This window comes from Chamaea fasciata, unplaced genomic scaffold (genome assembly GCF_029207755.1).
Source record: "Chamaea fasciata isolate MVZ Bird 193981 ecotype frontalis unplaced genomic scaffold, bChaFas1.0.hap1 SCAF_4, whole genome shotgun sequence".
Taxonomy (NCBI): domain Eukaryota; kingdom Metazoa; phylum Chordata; class Aves; order Passeriformes; family Sylviidae; genus Chamaea; species Chamaea fasciata.
Genome location: NW_027094089.1, coordinates 4,814,863 through 4,833,886, shown reverse-complemented (window position 1 = coordinate 4,833,886; position 19,024 = coordinate 4,814,863). Strand labels below are relative to the sequence as shown.

The 19,024-nt window shown below is 39.7% G+C and overlaps 1 protein-coding gene across 3 annotated transcripts in view; it reads right to left on the bottom strand.

The window, feature by feature from the left end:
* Positions 1-846: 846 nt before the first annotated feature.
* Positions 847-19,024, bottom strand: part of PDE8B (phosphodiesterase 8B) — a 79,728-nt gene continuing 61,550 nt past the window's right edge. For all 3 annotated transcript variants that reach the window (XM_066180766.1, XM_066180767.1, XM_066180765.1), the window contains exons 11-22: positions 18,040-18,091; positions 15,082-15,159; positions 14,169-14,245; positions 12,837-13,001; positions 12,033-12,078; positions 11,463-11,598; positions 10,070-10,268; positions 8,905-9,122; positions 7,803-7,938; positions 5,480-5,647; positions 3,844-3,973; positions 847-3,333 (exon numbers count right to left, since the gene is read on the bottom strand). In XM_066180766.1, the coding sequence (XP_066036863.1) occupies positions 3,218-3,333; positions 3,844-3,973; positions 5,480-5,647; positions 7,803-7,938; positions 8,905-9,122; positions 10,070-10,268; positions 11,463-11,598; positions 12,033-12,078; positions 12,837-13,001; positions 14,169-14,245; positions 15,082-15,159; positions 18,040-18,091 (1,521 nt within the window). In that variant the 3' untranslated portion in view covers positions 847-3,217. The remainder of the gene's footprint in view (positions 3,334-3,843; positions 3,974-5,479; positions 5,648-7,802; positions 7,939-8,904; positions 9,123-10,069; positions 10,269-11,462; positions 11,599-12,032; positions 12,079-12,836; positions 13,002-14,168; positions 14,246-15,081; positions 15,160-18,039; positions 18,092-19,024) is intronic.

The window sequence follows — 19,024 nt, the reverse complement described above, 5'->3', positions numbered from 1 at the left end:
TAATGTTACTTGAGTATAGAGCTCAAAATAACATATTTCAAAACCACAAAAAAGATGGAGGAATTGTTAAATTACCCTCTCCTTTCAATTCAGGGAGGTTAAATCAGTGTTAAAGCTTGATCTGCATGTTCTTTGCTAAGGCTGGCTATTCTGTTGACCCATGTAGGAAAGGCATTTGGATTACAGCTGAGGATAACATGCCTTTGGGTATATGGTTTTAAACTTGAGAGAAGAAGCATGTTAAATACGTCTAGATTGTTTCAGCTTCTCTTCATCAGCAGATATTGCATTTTTGGCTTGCCCAGGAGAAGCTGGGGAGATAAAACCTCTCTTCGGATCTTTTTTCCTTGTTTTAATTGCTAAATAACTATTTGGTTGTATATAATGCTTGTGTGTACACATTGTTACGACACCTTTACAGTGAAAGCTTATAAAACTTTGGCTTTTTTTGGAGACCCTCCTGCTATCATCAATTATAACTACAGAGAAGGAAGAAAATATTTTTATTGTCTCTTCTTATAGCATGAAAACAACTATTTCCTTTTTATGTGACTGCTTTTAAGTGAATACCTGGTAGAGAAATAGACCTATTTAACTGAACAGTTCTAGTCACACAACTCACTGTGCATTTTACAGGGATGTAATTCAGCTTTAAATAGTCCTATATGCATGTGTAAATATTTGTATTTATCAAAAGTGCCATTGTTTTCAGATACACTCCACTGGCAGTAGATCTCCCAAGGGTCTCTTCTTTTAAAGATGGTTGACTTAAAAGTACTGAGTTCTTTGTTTTACAAATGAACTTAGAGTCTAACAGAGAACATAGGTATATATCCCACTCCTTTGTTAAATGAGAGTTTATCACTTGCTGTTGGGAGATGCAGTGAGCAGAATTATGGTGACCAGATGAGACTTTTTATATCTAACTGATGTCCTAAATTTTTTCCCACCTTACAGTAACATTGAATTCCATATGTTCACATCATGGAAGTAAATATCTTTATCAGACCTGCTCTTAATACTTTCACAACTCTGTTTTACATCTGTGCACTGACAACAGCATGAAACAAGTAGTTGTTAGTAAACTAGACTAGTCTAGGAGATCTGACACAACTGGCAGATGATGATTAATCTGTGCTGGTTTATTTTGCTATTAAAGAGGACGTATATCCACACAAATTGCCTTTTTTTTTTTTTTTTTTTTTTTTTTTTTTTTTGCATAGTCTGACTGTGGGAAGAAACACGAGATCCTGCAACAAATCTATTGATTCTGTATTAATACCTTGACCTCAGTTCTGGTTCATAAGTTGAACTTTATTTTTTGATGCCTTCCACTGTTGACATTTTGTTCTGTGTGACAGAAGTGTGACAAAAATTATGAATTAAATGTTTTACATGGATGTGGTCTTACATTGTTGCTATATTTAACAAATTAAATTAACAAAGCTGAAATCTTGGGAAATTCTTTTCTCTAATGCAAGTTGCAATGAGTGTTCAGTTATCAGAATAGTTAAGGTACAACCACCAAGAGCACTAGTTCTAGATAAAGAAATGGTAAAAGCAAGCAGTATACAGTATAAAAAACAGAGGTTCAACTTCTCTGAATAAAAATTCACTGAAGAGTGTTGCCATAGATAACAGGAAAGAATGAATTACCATGCTTCACCAGAAACATCATTCTTCAAATATACACAATGCGGCATTTTAATACACAGCAACCTGCCTTGGCTATGACAAAAGTAAGGATCTGTTACAATTCTAACAAAAATATAGCTTCTATACATTTTTCTGCACATACATTTTATGAATGTTGCCTTTTGTTTCAGAACTTGGTACAAAACATACAAAAGAGGTTGGCACATATGTAAGCTACCTGCAGTAAACAGCATCATCGCTATTCTTCCATAGCAGTCTATGCTGTTTGTTTTTTTTTCCCCTTTTCCTTTACCCAGTTTGATTTTTGATACAGCACAGGGTAGGTGGACTGCTTCTTTAACTGCAGCCACAGCTTTGACAGTCTTGCTTGCAGCCTGGAGTGCACAGTGTTAAAAATCAGCAGTTCTGCTAGTATTTATTTACTGAATAGTTTGAGAATAGCCTAAAAATTTAAACTCATGTTCTGCATGTGATTAAAATGAGATGTACAAAAATACGCATTTTTGCTTTGAAAGCCTTAGCATAAATTTCATATCTTAGAATGAATGAAGAACTATGTTTGATTTCCAACTGATATATAAATTTTGAAGTACTTCACATCACAAAACCAATTTTATTAGGAGGATAAAGCAGTACAAATTATAATGCTTTTATAAATTATAGCCTGGAAACTTTTTTTTAAAAAGTATTAGGTTCATCCTAGAAGTAGCGCAATAAATGAACTTGCCATAAAATTTAGGTCAGTTTAATAAAAGTGATGACCATGTTTACAAACACCATTTTTATAAAAAAAGATAGTGATCTAGTGCCACAATAGTTTTTTGTGTAAAATTTGGTCAATACTTGTGTGATAACATCTACAAGATGACAGAGAATCATGTGGATGGCAGTACCTAGGACAGAACATGCTTATTTTCCTGTATTATATCATCAATTTAGAGAACATTGACTCCTATCAAGATTTTATATGGAAAAGGAAGAACAGGTGGTGGTCTGAGAGAGTCTCTGTAATAAAAAGGTTGTTTTAAAAGGTGTCATGTTTGGCTTTTCTATGTATCCAGTTTATTAAGGTTCAGTTGTTTTGCTGTGCATGTTCTCTTTAGAAATATGGTTCAGAGAGCTGAAGAACATTGATAGAATTGGAACAAATTTATTCTTGATAAGTGGGAAGTTTCTACCCTTGTTCGTCAGGCTATTCTTACTCTCCTGGTGACTAGATTACCCCTCTCTAAAAAACAGTCGTGTGAAGCATTAGTGAATACAGTTGTATCAATTACAAGATTCAACAACTGCATATTCAGTATTAGAAAGTAGTTTCAGAAGTACATTTTCTGCCACAAAATATTATTTCCAAAGAGCACTTAGTCGTCTGTGGTTTATATAGCCTCTAAAAACATTTTTCTGTAGAATTCATAGGAGCTTAAAAATGAGTAAGATATTTCCTTCTTGTCAAGCAGTCTTAATTTCACTGGAAAAGCAACATTAATCCCCTTTGTAGCCAAGAGTTTCTGTAAGTGATTCACAGTGAAACTGGTAGAGCAAGAGGTCTGGTTTTCTTGACTTAGTTGTTGTTTTCTGATGGGAGCCTGAGACTCTTGCACTTCAAATCATCCAGTGTTTTCCAGTGTTTGTAGTTATTAGCCAAGTGTTGCATCAAAACAGGCAGATGTGCAAATGCTGAAAGAACAGGGAAAAGAGTTTTACCATATTTATAGCATGGGCAGAAGAACAGCCCAGCCTGATCTGAAATTGGCGTTCTCCTATTCTGTATTTCCAGTTCCTTAAAGTAATACTAAAAGGGGAAATACTTTTTTTTTAGTGTGTTTCAAGAAAATCCCTTTCCAAATGGATGGTGACTTCATTAAATTATGCTAACATGCAGCCATGGTGGTCTTAGTTTCTGCTGCTCAGAAGAAATACAGTACTAAAGGAAAAAATACATGGATAGAAAAGAAGGTTAGTTTTAAGCCATTACTCCCTCTCTACATAGATTGCCTGGTAAGTATGCAACTTCACAATGTGCAGTGAAACAGGCTTCAGTGTCATGATTGCACAATATCCTGTGCTCTACTGCTTATATATGGATACTGCCTCTGAAAAAAGTCGAAACAAAGCCCTCTTGAGATTAGTAATTTCGGACTGTAGGATTCTCTCTTGTCAGAACAAGGAAGAAAAATCAGTACTTACCATCCCATGCATCAAACATATCTGTTATAAAATAATCAATGAAGGAAATCTGAGACTTGGGAATGCTGCAGGTGTTTCTGTCAAATACTGGCATTACAACAGGCAGACCCTGTCTCTTCTCTTCATCAGTCTAAGAAGACAAAACTCAGTTAGCAACTAGAGCTTTGCTGACTTTCATGCTGGAGTAACTGAGGTCAAGGCATTAGATGAATTGCAATAAGAGATTTGAGACAAGTCTTAGAACCCCTGAGGTGAGCTGCCTTAGTTTCACATGTGTTATTTTGTCTAGAACGGGGACTGAAATCAACATCTCTTCCCTCTCACAAGTACTCTTTATTACTGCAGTCCTGTGATTGCACTTAGCTCTAACAAGACAGAATGCTGTAATCTGGTGATTAGGGTACACCAGCTAAAAATACAGAAACTGGGGTTGCAGAGTCCTTCAGCAGAGAACAGGTAGTGGGTGTTACAAACAATTTGTCTTATAAGTAACAGGAGATTGTTGCTGGTGCTACTTCCTCTGCTTGTATCAGTTTATAAGGTGAATGGCAGTAAAGGCATGCCCTTTAACTGTGTCCCCAACTGGAAGAGGCCTAGTTTTGTTGGTGATCCTCACTATGGTGGAGGATCCAATCACCTCAGCAGTTTCTTAGAATGTAATTCCAAATCATTTTAAGTAGTACAGGCAGCATTTAATACAGGAATTGGCAGCAGAGCAGTCTCCAAAATTAGCAGCGTTGAATAAACAGGAGAAGAGTTCTCTGCAGCTCACATTGCTGCAAATAGGCTCGTACTTAATTTGGGCAATTTAAAGCTAATTTGTGATACCTTGACTGCTAGAGAGATACAGATCACATAAGTGATCTTTGATCTTTCTTAGGATATGACAGAATTTATACACTATGATCAAAATGAAATTCAGACATGTCTCAGATAGTAGCTAAAAATTTCTTTCAGTAGTAACCATCACTTGTGTGACCTTAATTTGAAGGGTAGGCATGCCCGCTTTTCTTTCTCTCCACTCATAGCTGTTATTTCCACACCATTACTGGCAAATAAAAGCTAAGATTTTATCAATTGCTAAGTAAAGAGCTAAAAGAGTGTTTCAGGAAGCTGGTTGCATTTCTGTAAGAAAAATTGAATGTGAAGAAAGCAAGATAAGCTTCTAGTACTATCTGGAGACATCTCATGTGATAAGTATTTACACTGCCCCTATGCCTGCACTACTTTTCTGCCTACAATGATAGTAGTTGAGGTTCCATCTTAGAAGAGAAAGGGCAATCCCAGAAGTACAGCTGAGGCTTGGATCTTCAGGGAAGGTATTGGTACAAGAAGCTAGGGTGCTGACTATATTGAATTTCCAGTTAAATTGAATAGGACTAATCAGATCGTTTTGGTCAGATGACCCGAGTGCAAAACCTCCTTTCCACCATTCTATACAATGAGCCTCGTGATAAGCAGACTAGCTAACTGCTTGGAGTGAATTCTTTGTGAAATTGACGACCAGTTCTGACTGCAAACAAAAAACACACATCTGGACTCTGGTGACACCAGGCAGACCCTGTGTGGAACAGCAGATCAGCCGATGTGCACCTCCTTACATAATATAATAGTTAAATAATAAAAATATACGTACCTGTGCAAAGTACTCCTCTGAAATCCTGCCTGCCCACTCGATACACAGCTCTAGGGGGCGGCATGGATTTGCTACATCTGCACACTTGATCATCATGCGCTTGATCAGTGTCTGGTTGTCTGGAAAATTCTTTATGTTGGCTGTACATTCAGTGTCACTGCCTTCACTCTGTAAAGGAGAGTTGGTTACAAGGGTCCGTAGCAGCATCCCCTGCTAGCAGGAGCAGGGGCACCATTATCAGCTCTACTGGACTTGAACACTAAGCAGGCACCCAGTGTGTGGCCTTATAATTTCATGCAGAGCACTGGGAACTTGGAGAAGAAGGTGACGTCTGAGAACTGGAGCCTTGCTAAGTAATTAATGGTAACCCAAATACATATTACAGTTGTGGAAATTCTCAAAATTAGTATCAAAGTTTGTGAAACAAAGTGCTATAGGCTCTTTATCAGGTAGGATGTTACGTTCTCTGCATCCCAGCCTGCCCCTCTTGGAAGGGGACCATGATAGGGGCTGCATCTACCAACTGCGAGCTCATAAACAATCCTCACTTCTGGATGTTTAAATGTAGGGGTGGTGATAGTAGGGGACTGCATCTCTTACAGATGGAGTTAGATTTTTATTCCTAAATGAGAAAACTGAGGCAGGCACTGGGTCTGAATTGACTGGCACAACTATTTCTTTTACCCACAGAAAAACAGGTCTCTGGTATTCAGTTCCAGCATGTTTCCAAGTAGAACTGCTTGCTTTGTGCCAGATTTTGAACCTTCAGCCTGGAATAATACTTGATCTCGGTTCCCAGTGAGGGTGGAATCTTACATAATCTATGAGAATAACAGTAGAAAATCACAGGAGTGGCAGACTGACTGCAGAAATTCTCTGCTTGCTAGACAGTAAAATACCAATCTTACTGACTGCTCTGGAGACCAGGAGGAGGTGACAATGTCATTGTTCCCAGTCTGCTGGGATCATATTCTGGGTCTTGAACAGTTTAGAAAGGCACAAGTATATTATGGAGTAATGAAAAACCTCCACCTCCACTCACATGGCATTAATGCTATTCTCATAATATATTTGTGGGATTTTGGTCTCCCTTCACTGCTAAATTCAACTCTTTAGCCAAAAACTGAATGTAATTACTTTTTGCCACCACAACTAAATATCTTTGTGGCTTATGGGGAAATATTTTGCAGTGATTTTTGCCAATTCAGGCATTAATCTTCTAATTTATGTTTAGCAGTCAATTGTTTTTCAGCATGGGCAGCCCAGTAAAGGGCTGTCAAGTTAACCATGTACCTTAGCTGCTGTTCAAGACCAAAACCAGAAAGAGCCATTACTAACAGTAAAGAACAGAACAACCTAATACTGGGGGAAAGCAAGAAGTCTGTAGTGAAGTGGTTCTGTCCTCCACATTTATTGTGAGATAAGTTCAGCAGCATTTGTTGTTTCCAGCTCATTTTGCTGGGAGAGTGGAGCTCAGCAGTCCCTAGAAGCAGGTAGTTTCAGCTGACAGAATGCTGTTGTTAAAGTTGTAAATGGTACCCACAACAGCCTACAGTACAAAGACCAATCATGGATAGTTTACAGAAGATACTTCTATTTGGTTTTAGCATTGCTGACATTCAGTTTTGTCTGATTTTTTTTTTTTTTTTGCATGTTTCCCACAAAGCACAAATTCACTAAGGTGCATTGAGATAGTCTTTCCTCAGGTTAACACTGCCCTGGAGAACCTGGTCAGGCCCTGGGTGCTCAGCCTCAAGCGGCAGTAAGAGAAGGTAAGAGGGATTGGAAACTCAGAGGCAGCTTAATAAATAAACCCTGGTGGAGCATTAGAGTGTGTAACTGTTACACAAAAAGGCCTGGACATCTCTTGGTACAAACGAGTGGAGAGGTCTCAGGAAGTTACTCCTCAAGGCCTAAAGGCTCCAGATTACACAGAGACAAAACTGTCGAGGAGGTTCCTCAGTTACAAACCTAGGCTTAGACAAATCCCATGGTCTTGGAGACAAGACCATAGGAACAGGTGCCAACCTGGCTCTGTGCACAGAATTTTCCACATAGAACAACATCCACCCAATATATTTCCTGAATACAAGATGTCTTTGAACACAAAGCTTTTAAAATGAAGTGTTTAAATGAACTAAGAGCAGAAAAGAGAAGAAGCATATTTTTTCACACTTTGATATGTGAAGCCACAAATCCATTTGTGTCATTTGGGCATTACCACAATGCAAATAAATGCCAGGTGAATGAAAATTACACTTTAGGTTATCTGGGAAGAACCTCACTGAAATGCCTGAAGGCTTAAAGTCCTGCAAGCACTTACATGTGGGCTGGTCTCCTCAGATGCCATAGGCTTGTTGATACTGTTCACAAATTTGTTCACATGCTCAAAGTGCTTCGTCATCTCTGTTGCCAAAACCATGTCAATAATGGCCTGGCGCAATGTCCGGTAGCGATTTCTAGGAAAGAAAAAGAGTTCTTGCTCATGAGCTGGGCCAGACAGAGCTCTTCCCTTTCCTCCCTGCCCACACAGTGCTGCAAAACACTGCTCAAGGGCTCAGCCATAAGCTGGCACTTTGAAAGTTAGGAACAGTCTGGAGATGGAGGAATGGACAAGATCATGCCTCTCCAAGTCCCCCCCCACTCTGTTTTTTTTAACCTAACAAAAATAAATCCTGGGAGGTCAACAAAAATTTACAGCTCAGTTTCATAATGCTGTAAGACCAAGATAACTTCTCCAGGAATGGCACCAACGTGTCCATCGTGTTGTATGTTAGTATGTTAGCATAAAATGCAAATCTCAGGTTTTTCCAAAACAACAGTGTTATGGGAGGTAGATGAATCAATTACCTCTCTGGGGTCAGGCTCTTTCCCTTTCAGAGCTCTTTCTCTCTCACCTTGTCCCTACAAATCTAGAGTCACACAGTGGGAACTCCTGGGCTACTTGTATGCCCAGCCTACCACAGGGATCTATTTCTTCTGCTACCACCCTTTCCATTCCATGGGAACGTAGTAGTGCTGGGATGCATAGGACCTTGTGCAGACATAACATGCAGGATCTAGCTGCTGGTGTGTGAAACATACCCCAAAAAAGTAATGCCCCGGCTCCTTCAATGAAAAGGCAGTAGGCGGAGGTGCAGCCTTGAGGCCATTAACTGGACCAAGTTAATGTAATTCATAAAAGATTATTAAACATCTCTCTAAGCTTCCAGTAAATAAAAGTTGGAAGACAAGTCTGGTGAGGGGGAAATGAAAACCTTTTTATAAATCATGTCTACATAGGATTCTAGAAGAGGTTAAATTTTATTATCTGTATTTAAAATATGTATTCTTGTTTAGAAGGTAGGATCTCAATTTGCCCCAAACTAAAACTGCCAAATAACCAGTCCACACATGGACACACTCCCCTTGTCCAACAGACACACCTATCAATATTCTTGAAAATGTTGTATTTGCTGTCTTTTGTTGTAAGCTGAAATGCCAGTGCTGTGTGATGACTCTCCAATACAGCTGTGTCATTGTAAAGGACAGCTAATTCACTGCCTGCATTGCACAGGAAGGAGTTGGTCCGTCCAGGATGGTCTACATCATGAATGGTGGCAGCTATTAATGCAGCTACCTCATCTAAATGGTCCAGACTTCCCTGCAGGAAGAGACAAAAATTATGATGTGGCACAAAAATTACAGTAAATATTTTCTGATAACTTCCAGGTACCCACAATTACACAAATGTAAATTAAGCAGGGATCCTACCTCCTTGCAGTCATTTTCCATTCACTGGATGCCCATAGATTATCTACCACAAAACTTCCACTCTTACCCTTGTCCAAATATGCTTTCTTTAATGGAGCTTTACACTGCTGTCACCTAAGCAATATCTTTGCATAGAATTCTTCAATGGGCAGATCACCTAGTGGTTTCCTTTCACTACGTATGCTTGCCTGAATGCATCTCTATTGACTCTGCTCCTGCACACCTTATGTTTTAGCATAGGATAGGATAGACTATTTCACTTGAAAGTGATCTACAACGATCATTGGTCAATCTGACTGACCACTTCAGGGCTGAACTAAAGTTAAAGCATGTTATTTATGCTTTTTGGCATTGTCCAAACGCCCCTTAAACACTTACGGGCTGATGGCATCAACCACTTCTCTGGGAAGCCTGTACCAGTATTAAACCATTCAGTAAAGAAATGTTTCCTCATGTCCAGTCTGAACCTCCCCTGGCACAGCTTTGATCCTTTCCCATGTGTCCTGTTGCTGGGTACCAGGGAGAATTGCTCACACCTGCCACTCCCAAGCTTTTGCAAAGCTTAATTGAGAACTGCTACCTACAGACAGTTAACAGGAGACAGAAAAGAGCCAGGTTCCCTCCCCACCTCCATCATTGCTACTTAAGAATGTAAATTTCTATAAACAGACTCTAGAGAAACTCTGTGGGCCTGCTTGCATCACAGGAAGACTTCAAGGACAGAGAGAGTTCCAAAAGCCAGGATCATTATTTAAACATCTGACTTCTGAGTGACACACATGAAGTGGCTAACACGCTGAAATCCTAGCCCAAAGAACTCCTAGGTGATGGTTCTACCTTAACTCTCTCCTTCCCGAGAAAGAAGGCAGTAGCATGTAGGACATCTGCAGCATGTGTGGAGTTGTGGTATGAATTGGAGGAGTGGTAGTTGGCTTCAATGACCTGCAGCCATGCCCGCAGTGTTGCTTCTGAACAGTTTAAAAACTCCGAGACCCCAAACCGGGCAAAAACTTTTAAGCCCAAATACACTAATGGCCTGAAAAACAATAGAAGAGAAAAGCACGGCTGTAAAACAGGAACTTGTGATGGTCTAAAAGCATTACATTCGACTAAGAAACCAAGACTTTTAAAAGGGGTGAGTAAAGTTAAACATTTTTAAATTGCATATCTATAACTTCTAAAAAGCCTTGCCAAGGTTACAGATGATTGCATCTATCATCCTTTCAGATGTTATTTTAATGTGTTTTGTAGAAATAGTACAGTTCCATCAGAGTTTCAGCAATTCCTGTGGCTTCAGAAAAAGCATCTTAAAAGCCCATTTTTTTCTGTTTAGTATCTGTCAATCAAACAAGATCCCATTAATTTTTTTCCTGAGGAGAAAAAGTAGACTTTGACCATGACGTGGGCACATGCCAAAGGCTAGAAAGTCCTAAGCCAAAAAAAAAGGTGAAATGTCAATTGTAAACTGCTTTGTCTGTATGTGTGTGTGTTTGTACAATGCCAGGAAGCCCATGTGTGAAACAGTAAACAGAGTAAGACCTCTAATATTTTTGATTTTTAAATCCAAATCCACCCTGGGTTGTGTTTTACTCTATGTTGCCTGTGAGAGAGTCCTATCCATCAGTTACATTTTTCACTCCTGCAAGATGGATGACGTACAGTGCCTCTGAGCTGAGGCATAACCAAACATCTGCAGATTGAAACCAGGCAAATGCAAATTTCAAAAATGGTCATTTTATGCAAAGAGAGTACAGAAGAACGGGTAGTCTGTTTGATTCTTTGCATCTTGGAATGAAAACAACTTTTCTTTCTGGATGACGTGCTTATTTTTGCAGTCTGCATGACCTCAAAACTGCTGACGTCAGTTTACATTATAAGCTTTAAAATCCCTGTCTGTTGATCCTATCACTGGTTTATTCTCCATCCCATTTTTTTATTCCTATAATCAAAAGCCATAGTTGCCGTAGATCTTCCCAAACTGTGGGATGATTTAGGTGAGGAAGGAGAGAAGTTTGCTTTTTCCAGCATCATCATTTGCACGTGAGCAAGAAAAAGGGCCATTGGGAGGGCATCCAGCATGTGGCAACATCAGGCTACATTGAACAGTGTCATTTGGATGTGAATCAAGCAAGACAGCTCTCAGGGATTGGTTGTGTCTAGCTTCAGTTTTTCCAGAGCTACAGCTCCTCAACAAACTTTCTCTGGGTACTCAAGAAAAGGAGTCCAGTACCTTTTATTTGTAACAGCCTCCAACTCAAAAATATTGAAGTCCCAACTTTCCTCGTTATCTAGGAGCTGTGCAATACAGGGTGGAACATCACTGATGGTGTTTGGCACTGGAAGATGAGTATGGCTCAGGTTGATATCTGTTGAAATGGAATTTGGGAATTAACACATTTCTAGGTTATTCCCTCTGCACCACCACAGCCCTTCTTCAGAATTCCATTTAGGAAATAACTCGCTTTCAAGAAAAACAACTTTTTTTTCTTTACAGCAAAAAGTCTGTAGGTGCCTATAATGGAAAGGCTTATTACAGAGCATTTGAACATAAACCAGAAATATCAGTGAACATTTGTTTGAGTGACAATCTGGTTTTTTGCTAACATTTTGAAATGCATTATTTAATTATTTGAGCCTGTTTCAACACCAAAATAGGGGCAGCCTAATGCTTGTTCTGCTGTCATTTAGACAACCATTTCCAGAGACATATATCCCACTGCAAATCAGCCTGAAGTTGTATGTTGGCAGTATCCATAAAAGAAGTCTCATGTGCAAAGGGAAGTTTAAAATGGTGGCTTACTCTTAGAAAACACATACTCATTTCCTGACAGTCTTCTTAAGCCATCCTGAAAAAGAAAGCAAGTTTATCTTATTTTTTTTGCATCACTCGTTGCAAAAACACTACATGCACTTTAGGTACTGTTCCTGTGTAATGAACTGCTCTTACTGCAGCACTACAGCATAATCCTTATTTTAGGGTCTTTCAAAGTAAACATGAAAGGATTCCTGGAATGCTGGTATGAGATCTCCAGGAAAGATATTAAATACACAGTGTATTGCCCTCCTTGACCCTCATTGGCACCTGCAGGATTTCATCATTTAAATCAGCTGTTATAATCTATTTTCCATTTTCTTTATATTATTTCAGTGGGGATTAGCTCAGTGGCTATTAAAAATGAGTAAATCCATGACAAAATTTAGGTAGTCTGTCTCTTGTTGCTGTTACAGGACCAAAATTAGAGCCTGATTAAAGCAACCTCACAGATATATTGGACCAGCTATAGAGCAATCCTGCTAATCCCATATAAGCTTCTAGGGTTTCTATAAGGTATCTCCTTCAGTATCTTCTGAGAGATTGGATGTTGTTTCTGATGGCAAGTCTACTCACTTGTATCTGAGGATGAATGCACCCAGTGGACTTAGATGTGGCCATAACTTACTACATCCTGCATTACTGCTAGTAAAGAGGCCAAAATATTTAACTGAAATGGTGATGAATTACAAGTCCCCTTCCCATTGCTTGGGGAATTTTAACACAGCAGAGCACTGAAGTGTGATGTGGGACACTGATAGCAGCAATTTCTTCTTTACTAATTTTACTCACATTCATCAGACCTCCAACAAGATCACTTGTATGAGGGTCTTCATCTTTGGTACCTAGCTGAGGGGAATAAAGTTCTGTTGTCCGCAGGATTTCCAGAACTCTGTCCAAGGCCTCTGCTACTGTGATTGGGCTGTTTTCCTGGGCAGCATTAATTATGTTAATAACCTGAAAGCAGATTAAGGAAGCAGGCAAAAAAAAGTGAATGGCACTTTTTTCTTATTATAAAATTTTTATTCTTGTCTTGATTATGGTAATTCTCATCAAATGCAATGTAATTCCCCATAAACCTTGAAGTACAACTCTGCAAATGTAAAATTGTGCTCAGATTTCCTGGTATTCATCTTCTATTTTTAACTGGCAAAGTCTTGGGAAGTGGAAATGGAACGGTGTGAAGTATCTGAAACAGTTGCTGATGGGTGGACCAGAAACTAGCAATATCCTAGTCCTTCAGCATATCCAGGTCTGCTCTGAAACAAATTCAATCCCTGGAGGAAAACCCAAACAAACAAACAAACAAACAAACTCTTGGATGTGACCCAGATAACCTGATACTAGATGTAAAGCCTTATTTAGTTTTTTCCATGTAAAAGTGAAGGGTAGAGAGCAGAAAGAGCTGGGCTGTGGGAGAAGTGGATGTCTCTTTGAAACCCACACTGTGCCTCAGCCATAAGGCAGAAATGCAGCAGCGACTGCTCCTGGCTCTGCCAGGAATGACAAGAAAAGTACCAGTGCTATCTTCTCCAGGAGCTAGAGGCTGTGCACAGCCACTACAGGCCTCCCTGTGGGTATGGTGGAGGATAAGGAAAAGGAAAGGAACCAGCTGCTCTTACAGTCACAGTGGTGCTGGGAAGTAAGAGTTTGATAGCAAGAAAAGATAGGGTGAGAGGAAAAAATGGTTTGAAAGTGGAAGATACCTGACACCCTGGTGTGTTACAAGTGACTGTGCTGCAGAAAGTGGGGAAGACAGAAGATGGTGCAGGTGCTCCCTTTTCTGCATGGTATCTTATAAATATCAAGAGTGAGAAGGAAGGTGAGACTGGAAGAACATCCTCCTATTCACACATGACCCAACAGAGCAGTGTCCCCTTCCTGCCAGAAGCCATGCATCTAGCAAGGGCACCCTTCTCCCCTCAATATTCTTCCTTATGACTGGCATTTGGAATGCCGTGATGAGATGTAGAAAGTGGTAATAATAATTTTAAAAATTACTTATATTACTCTGTTAAATATAAAGTTCAGGAAGCCTCTGCTTGTCTGTCCAGAAACTACATACTTCCCTAAGAGTGCAACTTGAAACTGGAGTTTGTGGAAAAGTCAGTGCTCAGGACTCACCTTTGTGATAGGGGCTTCTATTGTCATGGAATGAATCCGTGCCATTGAAGAGTACCGTCGGGTCTGTAAACTTGGAGCTGCCATTAAAGAGAGCCACAGAGTGTGAGTCAGATGGCAGCATTTGAAGAGTGCAGAAGGCTGGGGCACAGCACAACAAAATACAGCCTTGTGTCCCATCTCTTCTGTATCTCTCCCCCTGCAAGTTCTTCACTGTTTCATTTCTTGTACTGTTGTCTGCCTCCTTGGCAGCCGCCCCTCATTTTGCTGCCAGATTTCCCATCCATCCTTCACTTCATCGTGGCCTTTGATTCCAATGGATCTCTACCATACATGGCTCCTCCTGTAAGTCTGTGTGTGTCCCACATCTTGGTGGTACAGCTGCTCTAAGGAAAACCATTCCTGCTCCCCTTAAGCAGTGCTTCTCTCACACAGGGGCAGAAAGAAATCTCTGCCACCATTGTCCCACTCTAGTGGGCAGTCACGAATGGGATCAGTAGAACTACTGCTCTCAATTAACCAGACGCAATGTTAAACCTTAATAAACCAAAAATATGTGTTTGGGAGCACAAGCTGCAGCTTTCTAAGAGAGGTGGCACTAATGCTTCACCGCACACTCTTAACAGGCTGCACCTATCGCTTGGCACAGTCACTCCTCCTCCCTGTGAAGGCATTCAGCACTGCCATGCATTGTATAGCAATGCTGGTACTTATGCTGGGGCACTGCTTTGCAAATCAGAAAGAAATTTTACAGCAGTTATTAAAAGAATTGAGTAACCTCTGTTTAATCAGCTGTGAATCTGTCTGTTTATTCTTTTGTTCTGCAGTTTTATTGCCCAATCCAAGTCTCTTCATTTATTTATGAATATATATTCATGTATATTTATAGTATGGTACAAACAGTTTGCTTTCTTACCATCACTACTTTGAGATGTTATTGACTTAACATCAACTGAGTCCTTCCTTCTGTTCTTGCACTTGTAAGAACCGGATTCTGTAAGTACAGAACAAAAGCTTTAAAAATGTATCAAGTAAAACCTCTACAAAATATCCATCTAAAATTTTCAAAATTTAAATAAGTGATCTTAACAATATCACATAAGTGGGGAAAATACTGCAATTTCTGTGTATCAGAACAAGGAACTCAGTGTCTATCAGTTTAAAGCAACTTGTCTGAAGTGACCTGGAAGTGTGTTTTGCAAGGAAGTCAAGATGCCTTATGGAACAGGACACTTGCTTCACCTAACTTATGGCTCCTTAAAAGCAGCAGTCTTGCAGGCTATCATCATCTAAGGTTATCAGAGATCCTGCTTCAGGAGAGACATCTCAGGCAGGTGGGCTGAACCCCTTGTGCAAGTTCTTTTTGCTCTCTGACCACTGAACAAGGCTGAGTTTAACTCCTAAAACCTTAGCCAATTGAAAAGAGTTCCATCTCAGTCTACACTCTGAAAGCCAAGCACAGGTCAGTGTCAGACAGCTTTTGCTTTTATTTGCAGTAATTATTTGGACTCTGTGTTTATGTGTTTAAAGAAAATTCAACATGCTGAGAAGGATTAAACAATCAATTTACTTTGCTGAATACCAGCCATGCCACAAACTGTTATTCTTGAAACTGCTGTTTGCTAAAGCAAGAGAAATTACCACATCCAGTCAAAGTCAAAAGCTAGATGAAATGCCAGGAAAGAACCTCAAAAAAAAAAAAAAAATCATTTTTCACCAAAACATTAATGTCTGCACTCTCCCTTATGTTTCAAATCAGCAACCATGCATCTATTCACTACTTTCCAAGAGCCTCTAAAGTACCTATTCCCAGGTACCTAAAATGCCACTCAAGGATCAGAGACCCTGTCCAGCTTTGAAAAGCAGCTAAAACCATTTGAAGAATCAAAAGTATATGACTTTGATATTCTTATCATAAAGACCAACTTTCATGATAATGTCACATGCCAGGATGTATGCAGCCTTTCTGTAGCAAAGTGTTAACATGCAATTCTCTAGAATTAAAAGTTGATCCATCCTAAAAGTTACTGAAATAGTTTCTGTCCTAATTTTCTTTTTCTACCACAGACTTATAAGAAGGCTTGGGTCATCTTTGTTGTAGTCTGAACTGGAGAAATTGAAAACATTTTCCTCTGTTGACACGTAAGAACAGGGCATAACTAATGCACGTTAAATAATTTTATTTATTTATTTGATAGTACTCCTCCTACAAACGCCATTCTTGCACTAACATTTGGATGAGTTTATCATAAGGCACTTGAGTGGGAGCTAGCATTTACACATAAATATAGCTGTGAGTGGCTACAGCTGACAAAACAACTCTCCTTGTGTTAAATACCAACTAGCAAGTCAGAAACTTTGCCAGTGCCACCCAAAGAGTCACAGGTGCATGAAAGCTACTCTGTGCTGTACTATGGTTGCATCTGTAAATATTTAAATGCCTACGTAAAAATTTTTCCTTCACCTGGTGAGCAGAAAATCTTATCATCCAGATTGTTATGAATCACACCACCGCAAACAGCATGGTACACATGGATTACTTTTCTGTGCTCGTCACAAATCGTTGTATGCCCATGGCTCTGAAAATTTATTCTTGGAGCACAGCCATGGACGGCAGGGAAATATAACCTACATCACATACTCTGAGACTGCCTACTTCCACTGCACTGTAGTCATCAATGTGGTGTCATAGGATGGGGCTTCCCAGTCTTGCTGAAATATGTCACAATAATGAGCAAACCTGAAACATTAGTAAGCTAATATAAACATGTTAATTCATAACAAGTGTCCTGCTTAATTTATGGGCTTCCTCACCTTCCTGTTTGCAGGAAAGAAACAGTGAGGAGAAAATCTGCTTTTATTACAGTGATTCACGAGCAAATGGTTTAACATACTGCGGATCAGTTCCAGTGGCAGCAATGGGAATGAAAGCAGCCAATTTCATATTGTCTCTTCTTGCCCCTGCCCATTGTTATTTGGCATCACAAAGCTCTCAGATGTATGTATTCTTAGGCCCCTTGAAAGAGCAGGGGATGTTAAGCAGTCATGTCCCATGCTTTTAGTATGTTAGATCTTCCTCCCATGTGGAAACCAGAAGCTGCCTGGAGTTGCACAGCAATGTTGTCTCACCTTTCATAGCGGGAAAGGCCTCAGGCACCAGAAGGTAACAAGGCATGAGAACCTTTTCACTCAAAATTAAAGACATCAGTCTGGCTGAGACCACTAGAATCACAAGCTTAAAACTGGCCTTAAGTACCTCCTTCTTCAGGGAAAATTGGTATTCCAAACACCACATAGCATTGGAGGAAGGGATTATTCCCATATGCTCCACACTTCTAGTCAAAAGCTCTCTGCAAAACTCAAAGAGGGCTGGGGTGTGCTGTCTGCAAGAAAGCAAACCTACCTGAGACACAAGACAAGGGCTGCAGACATGCTGCAGCAACTCAGTGCTGGCTGGGACTGAGTTGCTCAGGCCTGGACACCTCAGACAACCGTCTTAGCCTGTGCTGGGGCCAAACCAATGGCCTGCTGACAGATCGTAAACTTGGAAACCCTGTGGCAGGTGTGCTGGCACAAACCAGCACATTCCACATTTCAAACACAAAGAGGTGCCAAGGTACACCAGCCACAGGATCAAACTTAATACCACAAAGTGCAGTGCATCTGAACTTCAAATGCACAGCAAGAGGTCTGCACAGGAGACTCAATTATCGATGATTACAAGTCCAGTTCATGGTGTGGTATCAGAGGAAGCTGGCATCTGTCCTTGGCCATCAGCTCTGACCACTGACCAGACAGGGAGAAGAGACAACAATTCATACCAGCAGAGAACCCCAACACAGCAGAATGTAGAGGTAAATGGTCATATTCTAACCTGACTGGGAATTGTCTCCTGTGTACTTGTCCTCACGGTGACTCTTGTAGAGCTGGAGATAGGAGTAAAATATAAATGTAAGAAAAAAGAAAACAAAAAAACTTTAAACAGGCTGTGTTCAACACTGTCCATAGCCAACATTTTCCATTCAGCTATTTAAAAAAATTGTTTGGCAAACACTCTTCTTCAGGTGTAATTAGAGGTAGAGAAATAATATGAAAGCAAACAGATATGCCATGCAGAAAATCACAGATACAAGTGCTTGTATGTACTGAATTCCTGTTTAATGCCTGTTTTTACAAGAGAACTGATAGTCATTTGGGTAGTGTTTTAAGTGCAAATTGCATAGGAACCTGAAAGAATAAAATAAAAAAACGCCTACAATATTTTTTGTGCTTTAAAAATAGTTTTCTTAGAACTGTTGAAGCTAATTTTGAATGCATCCTTTCATGGGTCACTGATAAACTGGACTTCAAAAAAACTTAGTTATAAAACCTGCTTTCCAGGAAGTAAGGGGTAGAGGTAGGTGTCGTTCATCAGACCTTTATTTCCAAGTAGTTTTAAATCATTCTCATGAATGAAAAATTAAATTCTTTGTGCTTCTGAAACATCTTGGGTAGCTCCAACAGTAGGTATTTCAAGCTTTCTTAGAATTTAGATGGGATATTTCCGTAAATTAAAATCTACAGCTATTACTTGGTCTGCAGTAACTCAGATTAAATGTTTGTCTGCTTTTTCATTCTTCTCAAAAACAAAATAACTGTCTGGTTCATGACATTTTAATACCTGCTAATCACCTCACCCCTTTTTTTATATGATTAGAAGAAAGTATTTTGCTGTTAATAGGAAAACTGACCAGAAATGGCAGTTCCTCAAGTTATCCCTTGAAAATTGGTGTGTGATGTATTTAAGTATAGCTAACAGTCACAGAGAAAGATTAGAAATAATGCATTACTTTTTTTCCTGCAGTCTCTAGAGAAGATAC